The 19824-nt window shown below is 37.1% G+C and overlaps 1 protein-coding gene across 3 annotated transcripts in view; it reads left to right on the forward strand.

Moving 5' to 3' along the window:
- Window positions 1-19824, forward strand: part of grid2 (glutamate receptor, ionotropic, delta 2) — a 419113-nt gene that overhangs the window by 381028 nt on the left and 18261 nt on the right. For all 3 annotated transcript variants that reach the window (XM_017413845.3, XM_017413844.3, XM_017413843.3), the window contains exon 14: window positions 949-1115. In XM_017413845.3, coding sequence (XP_017269334.1) covers window positions 949-1115 — 167 coding nt within the window. The remainder of the gene's footprint in view (window positions 1-948; window positions 1116-19824) is intronic.

Below are 19824 nucleotides of genomic sequence, written 5' to 3' on the forward strand. Positions count from 1 at the left end.
CACACAGTAGCAAGCTGAAGGCTGTAAAATTACCCAATCTTGTCAGCTCATAGACATATGTCATCACCTATAGACCAAATGAGGTAACACACGCACACGTGCACACATCCACACACACACACACACACACACATTCACAATAAAAGACAGAGGAGTTTGAAAATTTTATAAAGCATCATTAAAATTTATAACACACCCAGACCAAAATAAAGTGTTATAAAAAAAGTGTCTTGTCTTGCTGTGAGTCTGCTGTACTTCATCACTTAATGGTAGCTGTGTGAAGTGTTAGTATGTGTTGGGATCAGAATATTGCAGCTTTTATGTCTGCTCACTTTTTCTCATTGTCTTCTGAAAATACAGACCTTTTGAGTGTTGACTGAAATCTTTGTTAACAACTGGCACCTTGGCTCAACCAAGCTGTGATTCTCACCCTGAGTCCCTTTTGGTTCTTTGCGGGGATAAGCTGCAATCTCACAGTTTTTGTACACCCCCAGTCTGACCACACAAAGACAAGAACCCCATTTAGCCTGCATGAAAATGCAAAACATATCCAAAAAACAACTACACAGGGTGCAGGGTGCAGGGCTGCACATCTCTGCAGCGGAAAGAATATTGAACTGTAAAATTGCTGTGCTGTGAAATGCACCATACCACAGCACATGATAAGTGTAATCTTGGTGTAATATTACTTCCTTGGCTGAAAACTTGCTGATAGAATGTGCTCATGAAATCTGGGACAAATTAGGCTTTGTAGATTTCCCTTTTTTTACATGTTCAGCCTTGACTCAGCAAAAAAAAAGCTTTAAATTAGCTCAGTTTAAGTCCATCCATGATCACAATGACACCAATTACTAAAAGAATGACATGTTTATGATGAAAAATGCATATTTCTGTACATTGCAGTCACATGTTAAATGTTTTCTTTTTTGCCTTTTTATTTTATTTAAGGTGAAATATGGCCGGTTTGGCTTTGTGTGGGATGCAGCGGTGCTGGAGTATGTCGCCAATAATGACGAGGATTGTTCCTTCTACACTGTAAGCAACAATGCACCGGACCGTGGATATGGCATCGCCATGCAGCATGGCAGCCCCTACCGAGACATTTTTTCCCAGAGGTAAGACTCATAATGCTAAAGAACAGTCAACAACACTTTTGCATGCTCTTTTTTGTACAAAAGCACATGCACAGGTGACATGCACAGATGAGGCTGTGTAGTGTCTGTGTGTATCATTTTGCCTTGATTTTAGGTTTAGAAGCAATATATGTTACAGTATAAATCATTTATAATCATTTATAAATAATTTTATACCCCTGTCATTCTTGAGGCTTTTATCAGTATTAGTACTGTTCCTGATTCATGTCCACCCCTGTAAAGTCTGCCCTTCTGCAAAGCCTGAAGCATTTGTAGGTTAAATGCCAAGTACGTAGCTGATTGAATTGTATATTTATCTTCCAGAAGAAACAGTGAAACAGCACTTTGGCAACTTGTGGACACCAATACTTCACCTTGAGGCTGAGCAAATGTGACAAGTTTGCCTCACAAAGAAGTCAATAAGACTGTCACTAAGTGTTTGCTCAAAGGGAATTGTTGGCATTTTGTTTTGAATACAGTAGGGTCTTGACCTCACTAGGTCAAGTGTACTCAAATGACTTTTGTTGTAATTTGGGATGATAAATAAAGCCTGAATTGAATTGGAAGTATCTAGGCTGTTCCCAAATGTTTATCTTGTTTCGTTAGGACAGTCTGGGTTATCTCATCGGTCAAGACAGTAACTAAATTTATTCATTTATTCATTATCTATTTGGTCTCCTATGTAAACAAGGAAGTATGGTAATTTCTGCAGCCGCCACACAAAGGTCACTAACTTGTCTCCCTACAGCAACTGTGTTGTGCTCCTACAATCTGGAGAGAGATTCCTTGTTTGTCTATTTACATTAATCTTTAATATCATGCTGCGGCATGAACTGTATCACCAGATTGAAAGTTCAGCAGGTGAAATATTTCTTTAAAGGTGCCATGAGGATCATTTGCATACCAGCAGAGTATCGTACTAGCTTTATTTGCAGTCAAGCATAAGATCATTACATGAAGAAAGGGGGAAAGATGCCGAATGCTCTCTTTAAGTTGGGGGGAAAATCACATTATGTAAAATAGTCTGTGTTGTTTTTATTGGCATTTGTGAATGTGTGTGTGTGTGTGTGGTAAAAGACTTGAACATGACTCAAAGCATGGGCCAAAATATATGAGTATGTGCTGAGGCCTGTCTCTTAATATCTCCCTATCTACTGAAGCGTTGCACTTCAGAATATTGCCTATCATGGCTTATATTAAAATAAACAAGCAATTAATTGACAGGCCATGTTTCCAATTCAGGCTTATTATTTTGGGAGTAATGTTGTACTCTCGGGAAGACACTTTCAAACTGTTTCCTCACATTGGTCCCCGCGGTTCAAACGAAAGCACAGCAAGAAATTATCAGAAGAAAAAAATGGTCACAGATGTATAATTGTTTTGTTTTTCTTTGCCGCAATTTTTAGATCTGTCATTTTGACATTCTCTATTACTTTGATTAATGAAGCAAAACATGGAGGTTTAAAGGAAATTGGATTAGCACTCTGTGCCTTGACTCCATGGAGAGAAATGTTTTCACGTTTTCTTATCCTTTGTGGTCTCATCATAACAAATTTGGAAATGTGTTAATATCTCTTTCTTTTATGCTAATCAGAAAATTAGACTGGTTTAATGGATTCTGTGGTGTTTTTCCCCACAATTACAACTTAGTGATCATAAACGATAGAGAATGTTGATATAGTCTACCTTAAATCTTTCTACTGGTTTTTGCAAATATTTCATTAAAAAGACATACAAGACATGGATAATTTCAATCAAATCAAATCAATCAAAAAACACAACTGTTGCAACTTGCAAAAAAAAAAAAAACTCTAGTTTTGACTCATCAGTTCAAAGAATATTCTTCCAAAACCTTTGAGGCTTGTCAACATGCATTCCAGTATGGCTTTTGTGTGTGTTTCTTTTTTTTTTTTTTTTGTCAGTAGTGGAGCCCACCTGGATCTTCTTCCATGAAGACAATTATGATTCACAATATGACAAATGGTGCTCTCAGAAAGTGACAAACCTTTACCCTGGAGTTCATCTTGAATGGTTTTGGTTTCCTTGGCTCTTTTTCTACCATCCACACTATCTGCCTGTTCAACCTAGGGTTGCATTTCCTCTTGCATCAACGTCCTGGGAGGTTGGCTACTGTCCCAAAAACCTTATGTTTCTTAATAATACCGGCAACTGTGATTGCAGGAACATAAAGCTACTTGGAGATGATCTTGTAGTTTTTACCTTTAACGTGGTTATCTAGAATCTTCTTTCTGAGCTCCTCAGACAGCTCTCATCATTTCTGTCTCTGCTCCAAGTTCAGTGTGGTCCATTAACTATACCGAACTACCCAGTGCCATGTCTATATCCTTTAAATAGTCTGAATGGCTGATGAACAACTTGAAGCCACCAGGGAAACTAATTCAGGTCAAACACATAGTATGAAACATGACTATAACGCAAAGATTAATACTATACTATTATACTATACAATTTTAACATATTTGTGTAAATAAACAAAATCATTTCACAATATTTTGTTTATTCTATTAGATTTTAAAGTAACTTAGATATACATCAGATAATTGCTTTTAACTCATTTTCTTTTCACAGAAAATTCAGTTCAAGCCATTTAGTTGTAGTCTACTGGCACACTGCATGAAGCCAAAATGCTGAGAGAAAAAATGTAGAACTAAAACATAAATCAAAAAAGCTGAGGTATCCACAGTAATGAGATGGGCATGAATTTTATTTGAGAACTCTTATTTTGTACAATATCAATCTCATCTACTAAAAGCAGAATTCAGAAACAGCTACACGGTGCAGGGCTAATGAGGCTGGTCAAAAGTAGCCTGTGGGAGAATAACATAAACATAAGCCAATATCTGTTAAGTTGGGCTACATCTGAACAAGAACCAAGAATAAACTCCTTTAACTGAAAAAAAGACTTGGAAAACAAGATCACAGACTCAGATATGAAGGTGCAGATTCTATAATTTCACTTATTCTATGAAAAAATGTGCCATCGTAGTGTTGGTTTGACAGTAAACATTTCTCTGGTAATCTCTTGTATGTGTGGCATTAGGAATATATTTTTATACTGACTTAGTCAATATAGGCTAATATAAATTTCAGCACTGTAGTCATTTACAAATAAAAGAAGCTTCCATTTGTCCTTTTAAAATGAATACTAATAAACCAACCTTTCTATCCTCTGGATCTAATTACAGATTCTGTGTTCTACTATAATATCAAACAAAAGGTACCCTCTCTCTTTGAGGCACTTAAAACATTTACTTCTTTTGATTAATGTTTTTGATCACTCCCCTTGATAAAAATCCAATTTCTTAATTTTAACATATTCGTAATGTTTTTGTGTTATTAGGTATACTACAAGCAAAATCAGCATTATAGATATTTCTGCTTTAATTTTAAATAGCACCATCTCTCAGCCTCATAAAGCCAAGGTCAGATCAATCATGTGTTCTCTGTAAAGGATGGAATAATCCGGTTCTGACTACTTGTTGGGTGAAGCTTTACAGCTAATGTTAGGAGAAGGTGTCAGCAGATGAGTGCTGAAGCTATTTGAAATGTTTTGTTCTTGTGCAGAAAAAAGACCTGAGGTTTCTTCTCTGAAGGGAGAGCAGTTTATGTTCACAATTTCAGTTGAAATTGTCTGTAAGAAGAACAACCCATTTACTAAATCCTATTATGGTGATAGCTTAAAGTAGTTGTATAAAACTTTAAAACTCAACCATTAAAAAGCCTGTTTTCTCAGCATTAGGAATACTCAAAAAATGTATTATTCACAAAACCACTTAAAGGCCAAGAGTTCTTTTGTTGTTGTTGTTGTTGTTTTAGAAGCAGAAAAGTTTCATTTGCGGATTGATAACTGCTAGAGTGGAAATTTTAAACAATTATCTTTTGCAGAAGTCAACTTTTTTTGTCAGCTATTTCATATCTTTTTGTTGGTGTTTTTACACTAGACAAGATGTCTTTTAACAAAAACTAAATTTTAAGGAAATAAATAGCATTAAAAAAATCAAAACTATTAGGAAATCATTTAATATAACTGTAGTCAAGAAAATATTCAGCAATTAGCCGTTACATTATGACCACAGAGAGATGAAGTGAGCAATGTGGCTCATGTTTTGATAGGAAAACTTGCATTCATATAGATGTTTGTTTGACATTTGCCACCTACCTAAGAAGTTTTCAGATATTTTTTTTTACTCCACACATGACAGGTGGATTACCCTACGGCAGCAGCTTCCCCAGACTGACAGAAACGAGTCATAGAGAATCTGCTTTGAATTGGTTTAAAGAACATGCTGTCAGGGTTTGGGTTTTCTTTGTTTTTGTATTCAGTTTATTGTTTTTTTTTATTCAGTTATCTTTGTTAGCCTTGTCTTAGCTCAGTTCTTGTTCCTCGTGTCTTTGTTTCCTGTCATCATCCACTTCTCCTCAGTCAGTCTGTTGTTTTCCTGCCACGCCCATCTTCACCTGATACTAGTTGTTATCACTCCCCTGTGCCCACTTCACCTAATTACCCTCTGTTTTAAAACCTGGTCATTTCCTCCACTCACTGCTGGTTCATTGTCACTTCATGCACTGTCTGGTTGTCCTCTCATCTTGTGTCTCAGTTTTGCTTGTGTCTCAGTCTTGGCTTTTGGTTATGTTTAGTTTTGCTGCCATGCCAGCCTTTGTTTTGTTCTTTTCTAAATAAATTAGTTGCTTTAAGTTCTGAAGATGAGTCTGCGCTCATCATTAACAGTAGAGTACTGACACATACAGTAGGAAAAAAATAACCCATCCTCTCGATCAAATCTTGATGATATCTGATAGCATTTAGGGGAAGCAAGCCCATTTCACAGAGACCCCACCCCTCAATTCACAAGTCCCTAAGCATCTTTTTTTTTTCTTAAATTCTGTTACCCCAGAACATCTCCAGATCTCTTTGTCTATAACCTGAATGGTCAGAGCTCTGGTACGTGTTGTGAAGTTAGGGCTGAATGGTGTAAATAATCAATGATTGGCTGGTGAACCTGGGGGGAAACTCACAACTTCTGAGGAGTATTTCCTCAACTTGTGTGTATGTCTGTGTGTGTGTGCTCTGCATACTTGAGGAGTGTTTACTTTCTCCATGTCCCTGGAAATAAAATGAAAGATGAAAAAGAATTTATTTGCTTTGACACTTTAAAGAGAACGAGAGCTGGTGTGTAGAAAGAGACAAACTGCTATAACTTCATCGTTTTTAAGCAGTTTGTTTGTTGTGAGGAAGCCATTGCCAGAGTTCAAGTGCAGCCCCGCTTCATGTCTGTGTTTCTGTTTCTTTTAAACAGGAGAATCCACCAGGCATTTGTCAGTATTGTAGAAGAATTTGTGTGTGTAAGTACGGTTGTGGTGGTGATGGTGTGTGTGCTGCTGCTTTATGATTGATGGAGACAGCCTGCAGATTTACCAGAATCAGAAAACAGTGCCATAAAGGGCCAGTCCACTAATTTAAACTGACAGCTACTGACAAGTTGTTTTGAAGTGCTGAAGGGGCAAGATTAAAAAAAAATCTTTGCAGAGGCTTGCATTATTTTTGTGTCTGCTTGTCGACAGGCATTGATATGAAAATTTGAAACAGAGGATCTAATCCACAGCAGATGGACATCTTGGGGGTGTTGCTGGCAAGGCTTTTTTTATGTGAAACATTATGTTTTAAACTTCAACTGCAAGATGGATGAGATGCATCTATGTGTGGTTATAGTTGGAAGACTGAATAAAACAAATTTAGTTATAACACACAATTAATGCTGGAATCAATAAGAAGCCTAAAAAATATAAACAACATGCTTATCAATGTTCATATTAAGATGTGTTTCTTTACTATTTCTCACTCTTGGCACCTATGTGCTGAGTGTAGGGTCTAGTGTCTATTGTTTGAATTTGGCCACGGTCTCAGGGATATATTGTTGTTTTATTACCTGGCTGCAGGGAAGCATTCAGCTTTCAGCCCTCAGGTTGATAGCTGAATGCTTCTAAAATAGAGCCACAATATGCCGTATTTCTGTGGGGACCATGGCAGAGCATGTTGTGTGGCATGCTTGAGGGACCAAATGACGATTACTACAGTGACAAATCTCTGTCACAAACACAGATAAATCACACCGCAGAGGCCCTCGGTTAGATTGCAGTGGTGAGCATGCACCAGAGGCTCTCTTCACTGGAGAAATTGTTATATTGTATAGCCCCTTTCACACATGGGATACATAACATTAATGATTTCATCAATTTGATCAAACAGAGGCGTGCCATGCTTCTCTCATAACGTTCCAGTCAAAGTGACCAAAAGAGTCTTAGTATGCTAATAATATTTGTTAGTCATGGAAAAATTAGTGAAGTTTAAAGAACCATAATAATCTCTCAGGAACTTCATTTGAGAAGAGCATTAGTGTGTTTACAGCTCACAGATATAGTAATATAATGCAGTATACCACACATATCAAGAATCTCCATTGGTAAATGAAAAAGTACATATATAATGGATAAAGAAAATGTCAGAGAAAGTAATCTAAAAATAACAGTGAAATGATTAATAATAATTCTGATGCAAGACATACTAACAGTCAGAAACGGTAAACAAATACAACTTATTATGAATGTACAATTAATGAACAAGTTAAAAACATCAGCCATGTAGAAAACGAATGGATTCTTGCACAAACCTGACATAGCTCTGTTAGCGCTGAATGGGAGTGATGTGTATCTCTGACCTCAGGGTAAAACACTATATTGGTTGTACAAAGAGAGTGAGTCGTTTTTGAAGCTATTTCCATCACTCTTAATTTAGTTCTCTTGTTGCAAATACGGAAAAGTGGTACCTGCTCCGGATTGATTATTGTAATACAAAGCTGAAATATTAATACAGAGTTATGAAGCTGTAGTGTGTGAAATTTCGTCAGGAATAGAAAGGAGCTGCTTGATTAAAAGGGAATCTGTGGTCAGTTACTGTTCCCAGGTATCTGCATGACTCACCCCTGCCTGTTGCTGGCTGGGGACTTACAGAGGAGGGATGGTGGGAGGATCTTTTTGAAAGTCAACAACCTCTTACTTCATTTTAGAGGTTTTAAGGTCAAAGTAATTCTCCCTGAACAACTCTGGCAAAAAAAAATAATAATAAAATGTCCATCTTGTATTTGAACTGTCCTAAACAGTTTGTGGTGTCTGTGATCACAATATCACTGTGATGGTAATTTAGTTTATGTTGCACCCAGGCGAGTGTTTCTGCAGGTATTTATGTGTAAACTACTGAGATCCTAGAGCCCCACTGAAATAGACAAAGAAATGACTAATTGTGTGTACTGAAAACACAAAATTGATGTCACAAAGCACAGTCCAAAACAAAAAAAACTCATTAAAGAGTAAGCATTTTCTCACAATACCATGGGATATCACTTTAACATGTCATATTAATGTTCCAAGTGTGCATGCCAGGTTTTATTGTTAATGTGACTTAAGGATTTTATACTTGTGCAAAGTAAAAAGTGATGCATATATATTATGATGCCCTACCTAGACAGATTTTCATTGTAAAGTATTATGGAAAGGCACCCTTGAAGTCATTCACACATGAAGCTGACACATTCATTAGCTGTCAGGATAATAGAAAGCTGCATGAGTGTGAAACGGGCTTTGGGCTGTGGGATCTAATTTCCTGACTTGGTTTGTATGAGAGTGGGGATTAGGACTTTCTCAGTGATAGAGTGGTTTATGTGTTTCTTATGCACACAGAGAAGTATTATTTTAGGAGAAACAAACGAAAAAAATTAATTTGAAAGGGATTTTTTAGTTGTAGTTGTTGTTCCTTACTGCATTTTTTTTTTTTACTTTTGTTTTTTTGTTTGTTTGTTTGTCTTTTTTGTCAGTAGCTTCACATGCTGTCATTTGGTCGTGATCCAGTTATAAGATTCACAAAATGTATTGCTTCTCTTAATGCCTTCAATCCAATAAATATCTTAAAAGAAAGAGCAGGGGTGTGAATGTGTGTAACGCCATTAAACATTTATTTCTCTTTCATTTTTTCCCTAATATACTTGGTGTAGCTTTCATTTTGGCCTTGAATCAAATAACCCATGCATACATTCCTTATTGTTCCCTCTGCAGCCCCAGCTCACTCATGTGTTTATTTCATATCCTCTCCAAACCATGAATTCAAGTCCAACCACAGAACTCAATGTGTCACGAATATAAAAAATAGTCCTCAACGAAAACTTGTTTTTAAGTGATATTAAAGTGCTTTAAGTCTCTGTGAATACACGGTAAGCTGTTGATGGCTCATAAACAGTTTGTTTGTGACACTTTCAATGGTCTGCCAAGCTTTTATATCAGCAAGGCTCATGACAATAAAATTGTCAGCAATAGTTAAAAAAAACTCCTGATGAATTGACTTCCTAAAGTTTGTTTGTTGTGATCCTTGAAGTGAAATTCAATAAACGGAGTAAACTTGTTTTTTCTTTGAAGATGTATATGGTAGAAGTAAACTGAACTGCATGAGCCGATGCCACACCTAAATGATTTTAAAGCTGCCTTTGCTCAAGTAGATCTTAGTTTTTAATCATCAGACCTATGCACATAATTGATACAGCAGTACTTTTATTTTTATGTAGAGGAAAAAAATTTCTTAGAGCTCACATTAATAAGAGTACAAGTACCGATTTACATCAATAGGGGGTGGAGTTGTAACATTAAGTCAGATTAAAATGCAAACTTCCAAAAATCAAAGCCAATTATTGCTTAGTATTAAAATGGCAATTTAAATAAAATATACCAGGGAAATGGTATCTATAACATTAAGAAATTACTTTCAAAATGTAATTTTCTTTGTAAATAATCCATCACAGCTTCACAATAAGCTATATTTCTGTAGATAAAACTGCTGTAAAAGCAGAGAAGATTTGGTTCAGGGGACAGGTAGGTCAAGTAGGGAGTGAGCAGGTATATATATATATATATATATATATATATATATATATATATATATATATATATATATATATTCCTTTCTTGGTAATACTTCAAAGGAAAATGTTTGAGAAGTATTATTGGAAAGGATGCTTTAGGGTAGCTGTTTCCCTCACCGTACAGCATCGATGCATTTTGCCCTTAAGGCTTCTCAGTCACCCAGATTGGATTGAGATCTTAAAGATTGTCTAAAGGGTTGTTGAAGATAGGTAAAGTACAGACAGATACTGATCAGTTAATCTAATGTTCTTGAATAACAGCACCTTGCATCTTTGTCTTCCTAATTTCATTGAACGCATAAAGCCTTTTCTTAGTTTTTCATCGTTTCTGCATTTTTTTCAGCTCAGATTTTGTTAAATAAGTAATAACAGAGCGTAATTATGTTCAAAGCTGTTGAACATCTGAGGTTGTATTTATCTGTATTAAAGACCTGGTAGGGACCAAATTTTTGCATCCATCAGATTTAAGATTTACCTCATTTTTAGAAAATGGGTTTAGAAAGGATGTTTTTCCCTGAAGATTGAGATTTGCCCAGCAAGAAGAGAGCAGAGTGAGACTTGATGGAATATGATTTGTACAACACTGTGGTGAAAAATGCCACAAAGAAAAGCATAGTCTATTATGATGTATTAAAAGAATAATAGACACCTAGGAGCTATATTAGAAAAATCTTTTACAGAGTTGTTTTTTTTTTTTTCATAAATTCTTAGTGAGGAATGTGACTTTTTGCTTTACTTGCTGTTCTGCTTTTTGTTGCCCCATAGAGTATGGGAGATATCGACTTGAGTATTGACATTTTTTGTCAGGGTTTCTGTTCCCTTTCTCTATCTGGGTCTGTTGCTTTCTTATTGATTTATTTATTGTGCAAACCATTTCTGTGCTCTTATGACTGCAGATCGAGATTTTTGTTATGGTCCCAAAGGAACAAGAAAAGATTCAACAGCACAGTTATAAAAACAAAGTTATGGGAGCCAACAACACAATTTACAAATGTGTGCTTATGAATGTGAATGCAACAATGTTTTAGATGACAACAATGGGGATTAAATGCAAGGTGTTAGTCAGATCTTCTTTTTGTCTTTGTCTAATCTCTCTCACTATTAAACTGCCATCTTTCTACCAATTTATCACAGTTAAACTCAGCCCACATATTTGTCTTTAATTAATTATTATCAATCTCTTTAATGACAGGAGTCTCTCTCTTTCGCTCTGGTTTTACTTCAGTCTCTTTCTCTCTCTCTCTCTCTCTCTTTCTGACTTGCTTAATGTCTTAATGATGGTTAATGGCTGTTTTACGTTTGTAATGCTTACCATAGTTTAGTTTGATAATCTGTTCCTGTTCACCCACATACTGTGAATTAATGATGCTTACTTGAAAACTTTGCTGACAACATGTATGACACTGAGCCCTGAGAGTGCTAATTGGTATAATTAAGCTTTGCAAACTTTACTTGAGGGAACAAAGACCCCAGGGAAAATGACCTTTCTTATGCGTTTCTGGGTCCCCTATGTTAATTGAAAGGGCAAGTGCTTCACAGTGGGACAGTCGTGTGTTTTAACGTTCACCCTCTTTTGCTTTACAGTTACATTTAGTTTCATTTTGGAGATGTTTGTAGCCAAAGTGACTTGCAGGTGAGGAAACAATGTTGAAGCGTCAACAGAGCCGTTGCCTCTCAGCAAGAAGGTTGCAGGATTGTTTCTCAACCTGGGACCTTTCTGGGTGGAGTTTGTATGTTCTCCCTGTGCACACGTCGATTCACTCTGAATACTCCATGCATGTTAGGGTAATTGGTAACTCTAAAATTGTCCCAAGGTGAGAGTGAGAGCAATGGTTGTTTGTCTCGTTTGTCTCTATGTGGCCCTGTGATGGACTTGCGACCCGTCCAGGGTGTCCCCCACCTCTCGCACAGTGACTGCTGGAAAGGAGAAGTTGGTAAAGAAAATGGATGGATGGATGCCAACAATGTACTTGGTCAACCTCAGGGACCCTCACTGCTCTAGATGCTCACAAAAGATTTACATGAAAGTCGCTGAGATGCCAAAGCACAAGGAGAATGTTGTAAGCATCATATTAAGCACAAGGGAAATAGAAGGGAGAAAAATATGATAGTTATTTACCTATTGTAAGTCCTATAATCATTGAAATGTTTGGACTCTCTGCTTGGTTCTTTAGGGTGGTAGTACCATTACTGAAAGAAACACAAAGATGGAGGAGCCTTGATGATTGAGTTTGGATAGCTAAATGCAAACAGTATAGTAACTCCATAGCCAGACTTTATAATGGCTTCAACTTGATTTTATGAGATACTGGTAACCTGTAAAAGTCATTGTGTTAATGAGTGATATGGCAGATTTATTGATATAATGCACTGCCAGGTTTTGGACTATCCGCAAGGGGCTTCAGAGAGCATGCTGGGAGACTTCATGCTACAGCATTGCAGTTGTTGAGTCAAGATCTGACCGTGGCCAGGATAAACAGTTGAGTTGCTTCCTGAGTGAGATTCAGTCTGATTTTTATGATGTTGTAAAGTGTAAAGTTTTCTGTATGATATGTCCGTGTTCATAAATGTTTCTTTGCTCATCCATGTGTTTTCATGTTTCCATTTATAACATATAATTAATGCAAGAGCAAATAAAAAGATTTAGCAAACGTTGCTGACTATTCCAATATAAAGTGATGCTATCATATGTGAAAGAAAAACAAAAAACTCCCTGTTGATGCATTTTCAAAACATTTTTTGAAACGATGACGTTAACTTTTATGAAGCAATGAGTCAAATTATATTTTAAAGAGTACGCCTCTCCAGTTGTTGAGATCACTGGTGGATTTATGAGCTTGTGTTCCAGCCTGTGGCACAGAAATGTTTAAGTGTTGCTGAAACTCAGCAAGGAGTGAATTAAATTCATTTAAAGATAATTGTAGTAGCAAACATCTTATTATCTGTAAAAAAAAAAATAAAAGAAAAGCTGAAGATGAAAAGAGGACGACTTCTACATCAGAATATTGATCTCAAAAACACCTTTCACTCCCCCGTGAGTTACTTTAAAAGGTTTAAGCTGATGGTTCTGCCATAACCATCACAGTCTCCCGACCTTACCATTGTTAAAAATTTATTAATGGGCCTCAAAAGAGCAGTTCATGCAAGATGGTCTAAAAATCTCACAGAAGTAGAAGCTTCATGCTGAAACTCTTAGATGGCAACAAAATGAAGTTATACGCTGTCATACTTACCCAAACCTTTGCTTGTAGTTATATTTTCTTTTTTTCATAAGAGATAGAAACAAAAGATACTTTCAATGGAAATATAATTAAAGGTGTCATCTGAAACATTTTGCTGTAAAAGTCACATCAGATTTTGTCAAACTTTGTCAAATTTTGGCATTTCATGATGGGTCACAAAAATTTTAGTCAAGAGTTTTGTTGAAGTATTATCAGTTTTTTTATTTTAAAAAAAACATGTTGAAAATATCAGGATGCAGGAAGCAGTTCATCTGGGTCTTCTTTGATTTTTGATGTTTGTAGGGAACAGGTAAAAGTTTTATTTTATTAAATCTGCTTTTTTTTTATTTCATCTTGAGAATTCAGCAAAGCTCCTGTATACCATGCTGTCTGGTTGCTCAAAACAGTCCAGTCTGTTTTCAGAGGTCACAGGTTAAAACAGTTTTTCTTTATTGCTGTGTTCTGCAACAAGAAATAAATCAAACTGAAGTATTCAGCAAGAGTGCAGGAATGAGATTTATTTTTGTCTGAGATGATTGAGTCCAGTTGTTTGTGTTCGAAATAAACCGACTTTTGAAACTTTGGGGGTTGTTGAATTGTAACTTTTAGTCGCTGTGCCTTAGTTTAAACTTTTCTCAGCTCTTTTGTATTTTTTTTTTATATAATGCCATGCTGACAGTCATGATGTGGCTGAGCGTTTGTCTCTAACAGCACTGCTCTACCTTCAGATGTGATAAACTGGTTTGGAAAAAAAAGGAAAAATCAAAGAAGATGTATCACAGATTAATCTCTGGTTCTTCTTGTGCTGCTTTTTAATGTTTTTGACAAGTTTGCTTTGCCTCTTGACATAAAAATGATATATGGAATGATATTAATCAGATCCATAACTGATAATCCCAGCCTCTTCTGGCAGGTCAACAATCAGGTTTAGATGACCTTTTATCCTGTGGAGATTATACCTTTTAAGAATACTTGAGAGATGTTTCCTGATATGGGTGCTTGTGCTTCAAGCTCTCAAGTTGAAGGCTGACCTCCCTAATCGGTGTGTCACTCTCACCCACCCAGAGTAATTGAAATGCTGACAGCTAAGTTTTCACCTTGAAAAACTTGATGTAGCATGTTTCTCATAGTGCATTTCTGTATTCAAAGCGTGCACTTGCACCCTGACGGCAGCGTGTCTGACCCCTCTCTCATCAGAACTACATCCAAACTACCTTTTATACTTTATTATTGGAACATTATATTCCCATCATGTTTTCCTGAGGGGCTAACTCGACTGAAGCAGCTAGAGACCCTTGATGCTGCCAGCTTTGTGTTGAGCAAGTAAGTGAGCTGTCAGCTCGGTGTTGTTCTCATTTAAGGAGCTGACAGTCAGCGGTCGTCTCGATGCAACAAACCCATTTTAGCATAACACCTCTGTCTCTCATTCCCCTTCTCTACCTCCTCCTTGTTCATTTTATTTGACACTCCTCTTCTGGTCAAACATGATATCCATTGTCTTTCCACCTTTCTTTTATTCTCACCAGCTCTCTTCTTCGATCCTTTCCCTCCAGTTTCTCATCTTTGCTCTTCCTTTCCTCCACTGTACATCTGATGTCAGCCATCCATTCAGCTTCAACACACTATCATGGTTTCTTGCTCGCATCTTTTTTATTATTATTATTTACTCACTATTTTCAAAACCTCAGTCCACACCTCAAAACAATCTCCACTTTTACTGTCTCAGTTTAAATTTCTATTAGCTGCCAAGGTGAGGGGGTTAGAATATTTGTATTTTTCTTTTCCTCAAATGACACGCACAATGATGCACTATGTCGTGACACCTCTTACAGAAGCAGTTCAGTTCATTTAGCCAGCTTTGGATTTCACAGAGTCTTTTACATTATGCTTAATCATCTAACCCACTGTTCTTTGCAATTTAATTGGCTACATTTGCAGTAAAAGATAAAACTACTGCTGGGAAAAGATAATCTCGGGATATCACCTGCATTTATGTGGACCTATACGGACGAGCCTGGGGGGAAGACTGCAGAATCAACACAATATATGGAGTTATGGTGCATTTAAAGGGCAGTATGTGGGATTTTTATTGTCCCGTAGCAGAAAATAGCCCTAATATATCCAGAGAGGGTTGAAAGCTGAGCTGATCAATACCAGTGACTCAACAATCTGTTTGCCAGGTGCTGAGATAACTGGCTTTGTAGCCTGTAGTCTCTGTTTGAAACAGCAGCATCATCTGTTTGAGATAGAAAGATATTCTGCATACATCAACAAAGGTGCAGAAACCCAATTTGATCTCTCTCGTTTTCACTAACATTTTGCTAATATCAAGTGCAGCTTATCAGAGGGATAAACTCTGTCATAAGAAGCCCTTAGAGAAGATGAGTTCATTCATACTTTATACTTAGAATAGGTCAATAAAACTTTATTCAGTTAGGCACAACCAAATATACAGGAAGACAACATGCTGGTTTTGACATTAGGGATGTTAGAATTTAATGCCACTGGATTATTTTTAATGTGTATAATTTTGTATTTGTTCATATCCTCACACATTTAGTATAATCATTACTTCAACCATCAAACCAAAATGCCTAATTTTAGCCATGCAGCTATCTTTAAGCCAAAAATTATTGTTTTTAAACATCAGGCCTGGAAAACAGACAAATCTGAGACTCCCAAAAGACTAGGATTGTGATGGCCTAACACTGAACTCCAGGTTTCAGAACAGTGGCTCACTAACAAAAGCTCAATGTTATAATAGCTACATCCAGTTCTTACACACCTTTCATGGCTTTTAAATGGGGATGCTGAGATGCAGCAACATTTCTGTGCTTTTAATATCTATGTTCAGCATCACGCTCACAAAGGAGAACATACAAGCCTTATGAGTGTGTCTTTTAAAAGAAAGTGCTTAAGGAAAATCCTGAGCCACTCTTCCTTTCACATTTTATTGTGAAATCTGCATTTATTTTAATCCTTAAACTTTCCCTCTTCTTATACCTTTTCCCATTTTCACCCATTTCTTTCTAGCTGTCCACCCCTTGGTTCTTTATGCAAGTCACTGTAATGTTTCTTTTTTTTTTCTTTTTTTTGAATCAACTAATACCATGTGATCATCCCACCATTCCACCATCAAGGCTGCTGCCATAGGGTTGCCATGGTAACACCTAGTCCAAACGCAGTAGCGGCCACTGCAGAGAGAATGTAGAGGCAGTAACAGAGCGCGCAGACACAGTAGCATACAACAGTGGAACCCCTCCCTTCCCACCACCCCACCCCTCTTATATTACATGGGCAACTCTCGCTCATTTGCTTTAACAGCCAGTGGGAGTCTTGTCATCATAGATCTCCTAAATGAAAGGCAACGATCTTAAAGCAAGGTGATAACTCATTACACACTCCACTAATGCACTCTTCCAGCAGCACACCAGCTGTTTCGTAGATACAGTTGGAAGAAGCACAAGTGCTCACATTCTGCATGCATACAATGTTCATGACCTGTTACAAATAGAAACATAATGTATAGTCATGATGTCTATGTATAGGCTTGCACAAACGAGACAGTGATTGGAAAGAAACCATAACATCCACTGAGAGACATTCATTTTCTATAATTATGTTTCAGCTATAACATACACAGTTCTCCTCATGCATGCTGCTGACATTAACACTAAAACCTAAATGACATAAATTTGAGTTGAAGATGAAGCATTTAATTAGGTTCTCACATATAGCTGACCTTTACATAGCAATCAGACTTTGTTCACTAAGAGATGACACCTTTACCTGTTCTCCATGTCCTCCAACTGAAATGATGTACAGGGTTTGTGTTTTAAAGTGATCTATTTCCTTATGCTTCAGGCAGCAAGGTGTTGAGGGATGATTTCTTAAAGACAAAACACTAACAGACCTTGAAGGAATGGAAAACACTGAAAAACAAAACTGTGCCCTCCTTTCTAATAATTCATACTGCTACATATGAAGATAAAGGTGGTAAAAACACAGGATAGTGGAGAAAATAAATCGCCTGAATTTCTTTTCTTACGTTTTACCATCATTTCCACCAAACTCGATGTCATAAAAAGTACCTCTTTTATGATTTCACCAAAGTGGTGACACACATGGATGCACATAGTTTGATTAATCATTTGTATCTCTCATTGTTTCAGTTTGTCATTGTTTCTGATCACACCATGGAAGACAGACGGGTGTTTGTTTGGGACTCTGTGTATATGGGGCATTTTTCGAGCTTGTACAAGCTTTCCCCATGTGTGTTGTTGTGTGTTTTACTCTACAAATGTTCTGTGCCAGTGTGTTTTTTCAAGGGAAGATGGGTTGTTTTGGGGTTTGTTTGTTTTTTTGTTGATGTTGGGTTTTTTTTTCTTTCTCTTTTTTTTTTTTGGTGAGACGTCAACGGCCAAATTAGAGAGCTAGACAGATGGTGTACTGCAGGAACCCCTTGACTCAACCAATGTTTTTTTGTCAGGCAGCGCACAGTGGCCTTTCATCCTGCCTGTCAGCCATGGCATAGAGATAAATAGAGAACAGTGGTAAATGCTTTTTGTGTATTGAAAAAATGAACATCGCCATGCTCTTTTTCTCTGGCATTGCTTCTCATAAAACATTCAGCCAATGAATACTTGGCTACGCGGGAGAAAGTAAGGATGAATTAACAAAGATCTCCTCTGATCTTGACTACAAATGTTATTACGTGTGTGGAATTGGTTTGAAACAGTCTATGGTTTGAACACATTTAATTCTTTCATTCATTCAATTTTCATACTCAATTCTTGCTGTACAAGGGGGATGGGGGGATGTTTTTGGACTGTGGGAGAAAACTAAATGACGCAGGGCATCAAGCCACATATAGTTTATGTCCTCCATCTTTCAAGTGTTCTACAATTACAGAGGCAAATCACTGTATGTTTGTCTCTGCATTTATGGGCAGAACAAAAGCAGATTAACATCAATGAGTTAAATGTGAGACAAACGTAAATGCAGTCAAAATTTGTGCGTGTGTGAGGGAGCATGTTCTTGTCAGCACATGTAAGTGTTTGGGTTTGATTCAAGGGCCCATCAGGGAAGCAGCCTTTGCATAACTCTGATAGGCCAATTAGTGCAGAATGATAGATGATGAGCTGCACGGGCAGACGGGGTCGTAATGGAGGGCTAAGAGAGCCGAGCACTCCGTCCTGAATCTCAAATCTGCTCTGCCATGTCCTCTCTCAAAGACTTAAAGATACATGAAGCTTAGTCACACCCTAATAAATCTTCTGATGAAAGTCTGGATTTGAGATGTTTGTTTTCATGCTTTGATCTACCGGGTTTGATTTTTCATTAAGATGAAGTGAAGGCCTTTTTGGTTTGCAGTCTTTTGATGTTGTTGGGTTTTTTTTTATCTTGTGGATAAAGCCAGAAAACTTCTTAAAATCATGTGGACTTTCCTGTAAAATATTTGGCCTGTTTATTCATGTGGCATCTCTTCAAGAAAACGAATGACTCTTGTCACTTTTAATAACAACAGCAATTACCCATAAATATCAGCAGTAAAAGTCTGTGCATTTCCAAGCAGTCTTGTGTTCACAAGAAACAAGAAACAACCACAGATTATTACCACTTCTTCAGTGTCACACACATGAGATTTCTTTTTCGAAAGAACAGTAAGCGAATAAGAGACAGCTCCCCCAAACAGGAAGTATGACTTTTATTTTGACAGACATGAAAAGGCTCCAACTCTGATTAGACTTCTTTACAAGATGGCTGTTATCCAAACAAGAAATGATGAAATATTTTGACAAAGTATTGCCTGGCTTCTTTTATAGGTGGGATCACTCTTATTCCATCTCATTAGCCTGTTTGTAATATGTGTTTCTCTGAAACTGTGTGTCAGAGCGTAGGGTTGTTTGCGTGTGTGCGTGCGTGCGTGCGTGCGTGCGTGTGTGAGGCTGTTGCCAGAGTGACAGATAAAAAGGTCAGTACTGTATGAAAGGCACAACAGTTCTTGAGGGAAGGAAAATAAACTTGTTTTAACTCTTATAAACAGTGATTTCTCTGTGATACTCTCAGCAGAAACAAACTGGCAAGGATGCGTGGCAAATTTTAGTAGCAGATTAACTGCTTGGCACTGAACCATATCTAAAGGGTGTCAGTGTTTTCTGATTAAAGAGAAATGTGCTGGTATTTTTAAAGCAGTGCCCAATAAGAAATTGAAGATAGTGAGTGAATAAAAATATCTGGGTGTCACTTTGGATTATCGTTTTAAGTTTGACGCCCACAGTAGGAAGTTACACAAAGCGCTCAGATCACATTTTTCTTTAATTTTACTATGTATAGCTTTCTGAAAGGATCAAAAGTTTAATAAAGAATGTCACAGTTTTGCAAAGTATATTCCTCCTGTGTCATTTTCAATCTTGCTAAATCACACACTGTTGAGTAAAGAAGCATTCAATTACACTTTCTGAACAGAGCTTCAAGAAAATGGGC

The sequence above is a fragment of the Kryptolebias marmoratus genome, linkage group LG1 (assembly GCF_001649575.2).
Source record: "Kryptolebias marmoratus isolate JLee-2015 linkage group LG1, ASM164957v2, whole genome shotgun sequence".
NCBI classification, from domain to species: domain Eukaryota; kingdom Metazoa; phylum Chordata; class Actinopteri; order Cyprinodontiformes; family Rivulidae; genus Kryptolebias; species Kryptolebias marmoratus.